At 45.4% G+C, this 10,540-nt stretch overlaps 2 protein-coding genes across 2 annotated transcripts in view; one reads left to right on the top strand and one right to left on the bottom strand.

The window, feature by feature from the left end:
- Window positions 1-2,177: 2,177 nt before the first annotated feature.
- ITPR2 (inositol 1,4,5-trisphosphate receptor type 2) overlaps window positions 2,178-10,540 on the top strand; it is a 270,280-nt gene continuing 261,917 nt past the window's right edge. The window contains exon 1 of the mRNA XM_064654170.1: window positions 2,178-2,889. The gene's annotated coding sequence lies outside the window, so the exon portion shown is untranslated. The remainder of the gene's footprint in view (window positions 2,890-10,540) is intronic.
- On the bottom strand, window positions 4,559-7,019 carry LOC135413991 (dystroglycan 1-like). The gene is made up of 2 exons (XM_064654180.1): window positions 6,637-7,019; window positions 4,559-5,982 (listed from the first exon to the last, which is right to left on the bottom strand). Exons 1-2 carry the CDS (start codon window positions 6,885-6,887, stop codon window positions 5,076-5,078), a joined length of 1,158 nt encoding a protein of 385 aa, XP_064510250.1. The 5' UTR covers window positions 6,888-7,019; the 3' UTR covers window positions 4,559-5,075.

Raw genomic sequence — 10,540 nt, 5'->3', positions numbered from 1 at the left:
TTATTGTTTCTCCTAAGTTTCTGGGTTGTTTTAACCTGCTGTTAAAATATATATTTGTTTAGCTTGTTTCCTAACTCCATTTTCCACATTTGAAGCATCTGCCAGGTCAGACTGTTCAATGATTAAATGAGCAGGGGGTGACTGTGGGTTTGTATTTTACAGACTTGAAAAGTCTTACAGGGATATGAGATACTACAAGGGCTGATGTTTCCTGCAGTAATCCTTTGGATTTATATTTTACCACTCTTATGTCTATGGACTACAGGTGCAGGGAAGATTTTACCAGTTCTAAAAGAGTGTACACGTTAAAATCAGGATTTGTGCATTACGTAGTTTAATCGTAGTTATGTAATTGCAAAATGTATTTCATAATTAAATTATGGATTACATTTTGTATGTGTCAATCTGTTAAACTGGAAGGATTTAAAAATATTTGAAAAGCTTTTAGAAATTCTTTTACAGAATTTTAGAGATTCTCTTCCCTGTGGCCCTTGAAGGGGTGGAATTGGACAATAGAGTGAGTTTTACACCTGTAACTTTAAATGTAGCTTAAAAAGTACATTACACCCAATTCTGTAACAGGAAGAGTTGTGTTAAGTAGCTACCAACTGCTTATGTGAGTTATAAGGACAGAACCTTCTAGTACAAATTGTCCTTTTTTTGTAGATTTTGCTCTTAATGTCATTTAAAAGTTCCTCACTTGAGCCTCTGGCTGTTGCTGTGGCTGTGGTAGGTGGTCATACCCTCCCCATAGGGGGGTGGGAGTTGGTATTTTGGTGGCTGGAAGGGTGGTGTGATGTGGGGCAGTGGGATTGCCCTGGGACACTGATCTGGGGAGGTGAGTGGTGCCCCAGGTGGGATCCATAGTGGAGGTGGAGCTGAAGCCCTGCACTCGTGGACGGGGGCTTTGCGGGGTTTCAGGACATCCAGTTCCACGTCAGCATGGCCTAACTGGGAGCTCCTCTGGAACAGCACCATCTGGGATCCAGGAATTCTCCTGAGACACCTGCAAAGCCAGCAAACCAGGATTACCAGGACCACTCCAAGAGTGGCACAAAGACTGCTGAGTAAGGCAGGTGGGATCTCCCTAATCGTGGAGTCATTCCTGGCTTGAAGTGTAGGCCCATGGAATGGCCTTGTGGTGGCAGAGCAGAGGTCACTGTAGAAAATGCTGAAAATCACATCAATCTTGTATTCTGGCAGCATTGCCTGGACAAAGTGTGGGCTGATGGACCCACCTGGCACCCCTAATTTCTCCAGTGCTCCCTGGATTTCATCCCTGGTGCACCAGGATCCGTTGGCACGTGCGCACAGTGAGCTGTTGTACCAGGAGATGACCGTGGAGCCAGGCTGGAGAGCTGTCACCACGATATCCTTGGAGCTGCTGGAGTTCAGATACAGGGAGAGCTTCTCCAGGAACAAACTGACCCTGTTCCTCTCCCTCAGGAAAGAGCAGTAGCTGTTCTTTGTCCGGACAGTGTAAACATGGCACGGTACCTTGGTGGGCTTGAGTAGCTCGATGGTGAAGGACTCCCAGGCTGTCAGCCCTCCTGAATCTGTGGCAGACAGCACAAACTCCTGAGGGGAATACTGGAAGTCAACATCCAGGGGATAGCCATGCATGGTCTGCTGGGAGATGTTGAACTGCAGCCAGCTCTCCAATCCCGATGGAGAGCCGTCAGCTGGAGCCACTTGGAGAGACAACTGAGTGGAGTTCCCGTCTTCCTCATCGTAGAATGTGTTGGCAGGGACAGGGAAAAAAAAGAGGCATCCAATGGTTGCTGTTAGGAATGTAATGGAATGAACAACCTTTGGGGAAGTGTTTGCTTGTCCTTTAAAGAGGAGGGAGAAAAGGAAAGGAAAGAATTATGAGAGGAAAAATGGCTTACTGAAGGATTGTGAAGAAATCTCATCAGCCTCAGGACCATGGAGCGTGCTGGCTGGAAGGGATCTCTGGAGGTCACCTGGCCAAGCTCCTGCTCAGAGCAGAGCTGTAGGCAAGGCAAATGAGATCAAAAATGGCTTTGCATAGCGGAGTCCTAACAATATCAGGGAATGAAGGGTCACAAGTCTCTCTGGGTGACAGGGGAGGTTTAGGTTGGATATCAGGACAAAGTTCTTCCCTCAGAGGATGGTCGGTCACTGAACAGGCTCCCCAGGGCAGTGGGCACAGCACCAAGGCTGACAGAGCTCAAGGAGTGTTTGACACATGGTGGGATTGTTGGGGTGTTCTGTGCAGGGCCAGGAGTTGGACTTGATGATCCCTGTGGGTTCCAGCCAGCTCAGGAGATTCTGCGACTCTACAACCATTTTGGAAAACTATTTGAATATTTTTAACTACTTTTTCTGACTCTGTTAAGGTGGAAATGTGTTGGTTATCTGGAGTTTCTGTAGCATCCTGTAATGGGGATCCCATGCTAGGCCTTGGGAGTCTTAGGCTGGAAATACATGGGTGATAATGATGGAAAATCCGATCAAGCATTCTGTTTTGTTCACTCTCTTTTTTTTTCCCAAACCTAACACTAACAAAGACTGATTCAACATGGAATCAGATAATCTGTAAAGCAAGTAAAAAGATGGACAGTGGGAAACAGACACAAATTTCTGAAGAAACAACTCTTAACTCTCCAGATTGCTCCCACCCCTGGTGTCTGAGCGCTCCATCGTCAGATTCAGAAATGGAGCTCTTGGACGAGGTAATTATTAAAATATGTTATTGTTTCATCTTTCATTTCCAACACTAACCATGGATTTTTTTGTTTGAGGGTTTTATGAGACTGTGGGTGTCCCAGCATCACCCCACAGTTCCCTGCCTGGGCCAGGATTCCTGTGGGTGCTGCACATCTGCCTGGTTGGAAGAGCTCCAGTGAATGTGGGAGTGGACACCAGGTGAGCTGTAGGATGGTAAAATGTGGGGATGAATTTGAGAGGAAATCTCTCTGTGACTGCCAGGCTCAAGGAGTAAGAAAGCTCAAGATGCAGAGAGTCCTTGCAACCTGTGACAAGAGTGAGTCTCTCTTCCTTCTATTTCTGGATCTCATGTGTTTGTGTTTTCTACACTATAGGATAATTTGAAAGGTCGAGTAAAATCATGCCCTATTATCTTCTCCTTATATATTACCTAAGGTAAATAACAGCGATTAATTCAGGATGTGAATCTTAATGTCATAATAATTTGGGGACTGCATGGGTTCTAGTATTGGAGACGAGGGACACCTTTCAAGGTGGATAAAAGGTTGATGGCAGCCACGTTCAGAAGCAAGAACAGAAAAGTAAACTTGTTTTTACCTTGGGTTATAGTCTGAAGCCCTTGTGAAACAGAAAATGGAGGAAGAATCCATGCACTTTCCATGAACTTCAGGCTTTCAGATATGGGAAACAGCCAGGTGCTTGGATCCTGGTGGGATGACAGTAGTGTCTGAACCACCTCTGGGAAAATGAGAACATCATTACATTACAGTTTAGGGTGAAAGATCATTTAGATATAATGTAAATGGAATCTTATGTCAATAATTTGTTATAGGGTTGGGAATATCATCTAAAAGCTTTTGTGAGATGTGATTGAAAACTCTGCAAACATCTGCCAGCACAGGAAGGACCCACACAGGAAAGAATTCCTTCCTAATATCTGATCTAAACCTCCTCTCTGTCAGTTTGAAGCCATTCCCCCTTGTCCTGCCTGCTGTTGTAAATAGTCTCTCTCTCAATGATGCTTGCTTGGACACCTGATTGCAAATCTAAATTTCTCAGATTACAGTCTTAGGTCTAATAAAGTTTTACAAAGAAGATGGTTCTGAAGGACATCAACAAGGTCAATGCATTAAAAATAGGGGCAGTCAGGTCACTATAAAATGAAGGAATAGTTTGGCTCTGAATGCTGCACTCAGTAAGTATTTAAGATCTTTTGTGTGTGGCTTTTTACAGATTTAATATAAGCTGATTCAGGCAGAATCCTGCAAATTTACCCAACTGGCACTACAAACAAAACATCTCTGTAGTTAAACATGAATCACAGATTCATGCAAATGGAAGAGAAGGCGGATAAAGTGTGTCTGGTCTAATTTTTTACTCCATAGGATGCTCATTTACCTCTGCATCAATTTTGATAAATATTTAATATTCTGTTCTTAAAAACCCTCCACAGCATCCCCCAAGCATCTCTTCTGTTTTATTATCCTTACCGTGAGAAAGTTTATCTAATGTCTAACTTAAAATCATCCTAACTGCAGTTGAAGGTCATTAGTGCTCCACCAGTTCCCAGGAAATACTGTGAATGCTTCTTTCAAGCTAAACATTATATAAACCTGCATGTTTTCTCAGTCTTCTGGACTCATTATTTCACTTTGACATGTTTTCTGGACCTTTGACCATCCTTATGTTCCTTTGGAGTTTTTTTAAGGATCCATATCTTTCCTTAGAATGGCCTGATCATTCAGCTGAGCTGGTATCCTCTCCAAGCTAAGCACAAATTTGCATTCGCTTCCTAGGAATACTGCTGCTGATATATCCCTTGGGCATGGAAGTTGTGCTTTTGCAGAAGAAACTGAATCGAACTGTTCTGTTGGGGACTCAGGGCAGGAAAGAAGACAAATAGAAAGTCAAATCTCAAACATACCTGGTGTGCTGCTGGGCGGGTGAGAAGTGGCATTAAATAAAGTCACCAGAGGTGCTTCTACAGCATCTGGCTGGATGTCTGAGGTTTTGTGTGACTCCAGGGGAGGTTTGGTGACATTTGGCAAAATCCCTCTTGTTTCCACATCTTTGTCTGTGTGCAATTCCTTCGTGCCACTGGATGAAACACTAGGGACAGTGCTGGCTAATGTGACAGGAAAGCTGCCTGAGGCTTCAGGACTGAGTGTTTCTGGAGAGAGGGATGCGCTAGAAAGCATTTGAATTTCTAGGAAGTGGCTTTTTGCCTTGTCACTGCAATCTGGCACTGCTGACACTGACGTTGCTTCTGGCAAAAACACGTGAAAATGGGTCTTAGGAGGAAATGCCTCTGCTGAGCTGTGAGGCCATTCATGGAGAGTCTTTGTCACCCAAATGTCCATGGGTCTGGAAAGCTGGTCTGTGCCTCAAGTGATGTCCTGTGGGAGATGGTATGTGGATACTTCTGATTTACCAGAAGGGAAATAGGAGTCTGTCTCAGGCAGGTGAGGCTCCAGCTGCTCCAGCAGCAAGGACGTCCCAGAAGCTCCAGCGGGCAGCACTTCCAGCTCAGTGAAGAGAAACCTTGTTCCAGTAACCAGTGAAGGTGAAAGATCTGGAAAATCAGAGTCTGCAAACATCGTGGATACTGGTGGGTTAGTTGGTGTGTCCCATGCTGAGTCCGTTCCTAAGGTGACCAAGCTTTCTTGACTTACAAGCTGGATATTATTCTGCATCTTGCAACTTGCTATTGTTGCACTTTCTCCACAGAAAGGTGATGAACTCTGGGTAGGTGTTGCCACAAGCTGTGTGAGTAAAGGGCTTGGCACAGTAAAGGCCAGAGGCCTGGAAGCCTCTCCTGCAGTTGATCTCTGGATAACTCCAGTTGGCTTTAATGTAGGTGTTGGTGTGATCATTAATCCTCTACGTTGTCGTCTTGCAGACCTTCTTTCATAATCACCTCTCCTAAGGATTCTCCAGCCTGCAATTCCATACCCCAGCAGCTGGGAGAGGTGCTGGGAGTCCATGTTGTGCTGCAGGACTTGGATGAACTCGTGGAGCACGGCAAACCCTCCACACCTGACAGGCCAGGAGAGCCCCACGTGATGGTTCCCCGTGAAGTCCACGTGCTCCGTGTGTTCAGCCAGCACAGCCAGGCCCTCGGAGCCCCTGGGAGTTGGACCTGGGAATTGCATCAGGGTCAGCAGGGAGGGCTCTAGGTGGAGATATTCGGCCATGGTGCACACCAGGTACAGGCGTTCCTGGATTTCCAGGGCTTCTGCTCCAGCAGAGAGAATGATTTCAGCAGAAGTGATGGCAACTTCCTTCCCACACCTGGATGTTGAAAGTCCACTGGTTAAGAGTCATTTTTCCACCCCCCGTTTTTGCGAAGATCCCTGTTTGGATTTAATCTATCGTCTTATGCACATGCATAGTTCTAAGTATTACTTCTTAATCAAAAACTTCCTCCTTCTGGATGTATAAATGTTTCCCATTCCATTAACTTCAGTGATCACTAAGTTTGATCCCATTGCTCGTGTAGAACACAGCAGCATGGTCTGAATTTACCAAACACTATCCTCATTATGGAAATAATTCACTTAAAAGATATTCCCAGTCCGTTAGACATCAAATGTAGGTACTTAAGAAAGTACCATCTGTTGTAACAGGCAGTGTCTTGTGGAGGAGAGTCTCACTGGGAGCCTGCTTCTCTCCCTGCTGACAGAAGAGCTCCAGTTAGGACCTTCCAGGCTCCAGGGAGGCTGGATGTGGAATCAGTGTCCCAGCACTGCTGGGCTTGCAGTCCTCATGCCCAGATTTACGCTGCTGCTCTGGGGCAACAAACCCTGCTTTTAGGTTCAACAATATTTTGTGGGGTTTTGTTTTCTTTTTGTCTCCCTCATCCCCCACCCTATGTCAGTTTGAAGGACCCATCTCTTTCTTAAAATTGCTTTTTCTCCCACCACTGATTAGGGTAGCAGTACTCACTGGTGGCTGTTTGGCATGTATTTCAAGCTCTCCTCTGTGCCCACAGATAAACTGCTGTCCTGAACATAGATGGTGAAGTTTCCAGCAGCGCCTGGTGTTTCCTGGGCATGGATCCTTCCAGAGGCAGTGATGCTGAGCAGGTACATTCCACCCTCCCCTGCCATCGGCAGCCCTTGCAGTGTGTTTGTGTTGGAGTTGAATTCCAACCATTTTGGCAAAGCTGCACCACTGGCTAAAGTGACCTGCTCCATCAGAGAAGCAGAATTAGAGACAGGAAATGGTGTTAGTACTCGAGTTTTATATATTGCAAGTTCTAACTGGACAGAAGTCCAGGAACAGCTGCAAAATGCTCCATTTGAGAATCTTAGAAACCACAGTGCCTTGATTTTCACATAATGCTTGTTTTGTGTGTTTTTTAGGAACACTTACTGGCCATTTCTAAGACCCTGCATTATTCAGACTGCAAGTAGATAAAATACATGCTGTGTGAAGGGGTTGTTTATTTGCTGCCTTGGCGGTGAATGATGGTGAGATTTTTGCCATCACTTCTAAGTGTTTCTAATAGATCTGAGGCACTTTCCAGGAGGAGATTTTTAGTCAGTTCATTTTAAACACAAAGTGAATGTTTGTGCAGGATTGTACCAAGAAGTGTATTTAATATCATTACCTTGTACTGAGTTATTGTTCCCTGCAAGGTGAGTACTGGCACTGGGAAATGGAATATTTTTCCCACAGGGACAGTTACATCTGGGATTCCTTGCAGGCTCTTTGTTTCTTCACTTCTGTTATTTGATCCCTTGGCAACCACAGCAGGTGAGCTCACACAGACAGACACCAGCACAAGGAGAAGAGGGAGCAGGGGTAGGACTCTCCCCAAGGCAGGAGACCTGTTGTGGGTGCCCGCTGTGTCCCTGCAGGGCTCATCCATCCTCATCCAGCGCCACTGCTACTTCAGCACACTTAGGGTCTGTAGGGGAAAGGGAAAACCCAAACCCATATGCACATACACTTCATTTAGGCAGCTGCACCTCATGGGGAAGCACAGTGCTCTCAGATCTGTGAGGCTTCACATTGCATTTGGTCTCTTTGGGGCCACTGACATTTGGGGAGGGTTGTGGGATTTTAAAAAGCCTGGGTACTTACAGTTGCTGCTCTGCTCAGCTGAAGGTTTTCCATGTGGAAACACCCCATAGCACAATGCCAGTTCATGGTGCTTTTTAACCCAGTTTCCTCCAGTCTTGCTGTTGCTCCCATCTCTGCTTCTCTTGTGATAAAAGCCCACTCAGAGATGAAATGCTACACTGGGGCCTTCAACAAATGGTTTAGGGGAGAGCCAGGTAAACAGCGCAGTAACCTGACCCGCTGGCATTCTGTGGTGGTGTGGTAGCAAAGGGAAAGGTGAGTATGGCATATGGCAAACAAATCCCGAGGGCAAAGGCAGGCTGAGACTCACTATCCTTTGCTTTGTAGCATCAAGGGCTGGACCTTTTATTTGCTACACTTGATGCTGCTTTTTCAAGAGGAGATAAAAGCAATAATAAGGGCTCTCACAAGCCTGTGAGTGGCTTCCAGCTTTTAGGTGAGCGGTGCACATAGTATGCCTGGTCTGGCCTGCTTAGGGAATAGCCTTATTTAAAAGCTCACAAGAAGCAAATAGCATTTGATAAACCAATTGATACAGCTGGAAAAGCATGGACAATGTTTTGGAGCCAGACAGCAGTGCAGGGAGCACCCGTTTCTTGGTAAAGCAGGGTGTCTTGGAAACCACGGCCCACTTTGTGTTGGCTCCACAAGCTCAGTGGCCTTGGATCAAGGAATGAGGTCTTGCTCTGCTGGCTTCTAACACGTATTTTCTTCCTTCTGCTTGTGGATGTGTTTGCAGTATTGCTTTGGAGCAGTTGCCAGGCTTTCTGCTGTGCTCTGTTGTGCATAGCACATTTTAGCCACAAGTGGAGCTTTGGATAGAGGGAGAAATGGTGATGTAGGTCTCATGGAAAGACAAAAATTGTGTCATAACTACTGAAAGACAGCAAAATCTGTTTCAGTTGCAACTATGATTGGCTCTGAATAAATCAGAAGTTCGCGTTTCTTTGATGATGCTCAGTTACGCTGAGAAACAAGTTGCTACACTCTCCTCTCCATTTTTCACTGTCAGCATCTCCATGTTCCTTTCTCCTGCAATCCCTGAAAACATAATGGCATGTCCTCCTTCAATGATTGTGAAAAGAGTGAGTAGGTGGTAGGGCAGAAGTTCAAGTTGGAGATGAGGACTTTTATTTAGAGAATATAATTCTTATGCAAGGGAATGGGTGCTTGACAGCTGACTAATCTCTCCTAATGAATTTGCCTCCTGAGAGCTGAGTAAATATTGCCATGTAACCATGTATGAATCATCAGCCTGTTCTGAAATGATGGGAACGCTCTGAGAATTCCATGGTTGCTGTGAGCTGACAATAGTCCAAGAGGAGATCTCCACTTCTTGAGTCCAGGCATGGAAGAAATTCTTCCCTGTGAGGGTGGTGAGGCCCTGGCACAGGTTGCCCAGAGAAGCTGTGGCTGCCTCATCCCTGGAAGTGTCCAAGGCCAGGTTGGATGGGGCTCTGAGCAACTTGGGATAGTGGAAGGTGTCCCTGCCCATGGCAGGGTGTTGGAACTGGATGATCTTTAAGGTCCCTTCCAACCCAAAGCATTCTGGTATTCTATGAAACCATCTCAAATGCCATTCTATGTCTAAATGCAGGAAAACATTGTGAACAAATGTGGCTCATTCAGAAACAAGGACTTCTGGCTTAAGATATTTATTTCCCACGCAGAGCCAGGAAATATCAAAAGTTTTAGGGAACAACTTCATTCTCATGTGAATTCATGACCAGGGTAGACATAGATAAAAGTGGGTAAGTGTAATCCAAAGCTCACCTGACTCAAACAGCATCTTTTGGGGCACCTATAAGTACTTGCTTCACTGCTAGCTCCAGGCACACTCTTTTTCCTACAAGCTTGTGTTACATTTACACAGATACCATTCTGAAACTGGGGGGAAACCCCACCCCTAAATCTTTATCTGCAACACCAATGAACACAACCAAAGGATACACTATCTTCTGTTTTCTTTTTGGGTGATCTTGTAACATGGAAACTGTCATTGTCTTGTTTCCCTGTGCTGCCCCTGCCTAAGGCACTCTCTCGTCACTCCTTAGAGGAAATGAGAGCAAATATCCAATACTTGTCTGTCAGTGCCCAGCAGTCCTGCTAGGTGGGGTTTAAGGTCTCCTGCAACATCCCAAATAGCCTGGGATGGTTATGGTATCTACCACACAGCTAATGTGTTTTTGCTGAGGTTGTTTTTTGTATCTATTAGACCCCCAGCACCTGGAATCAAGTAATTGCTTGGCAATTTTAGCTTCCTTTCAAGTCTCTTTGACATTCTGCTGCAGTGGAAATCTAGAGCTTTTCCCAGTATCCCCAGAAAACTCAGCAAGCAGAAGGTGATTTAATAATAGTATTTTGGTGGCCTGATGCATTATTTTTTGAATGTCTGAGACTGGCAGTGCTGACAGCCCTGGAGTCCACACCTTGAAAACGTGCCAGGCAGTTTCAGGACAGTTTGTGTTGACACAACATGAGATCTGGTGGTAACACATTTTCTGCTGAATTGTTCAGCATACGAGCTTTCCACCTTTGACTTCCATTACATTCCAGGAAAAGTCTCATGTGTTGGAGTTGCCTGGAAACCTGTGGAGATATGCCTGCAAATTGGCTGTTGGTGCACTGAGCCTTGTGCAAAATGTGGGAGATGTTTTTGTTTAGAGTGTTGCAATAAACATGTTGCCTGTTTCTGGAAGTCAGAAACCTGGAAAAACTGGGTGTTGGGAAAGACATAAATGAATATGATGGAAGAAAGGAG

This window comes from Pseudopipra pipra, chromosome 5 (genome assembly GCF_036250125.1).
Source record: "Pseudopipra pipra isolate bDixPip1 chromosome 5, bDixPip1.hap1, whole genome shotgun sequence".
Classification (NCBI taxonomy): Eukaryota; Metazoa; Chordata; class Aves; order Passeriformes; family Pipridae; genus Pseudopipra; species Pseudopipra pipra.
The sequence above is the reverse complement of the archived record's forward strand: the minus strand, read 5'-3'. Positions and strand labels throughout refer to the sequence as shown.

Excerpts from the sequence above, each read along its gene's own strand:
- LOC135413991 (XM_064654180.1), bottom strand. The coding sequence starts at position 6,887 with ATGGAGCAGGTCACTTTAGCCAGTGGTGCAGCTTTGCCAAAATGGTTG. Across the intron at positions 5,983-6,636 it reads TACATGCCAAACAGCCACCA|GTGTGGGAAGGAAGTTGCCA; the intron begins GTGAGTACTGCT and ends TTCAACATCCAG.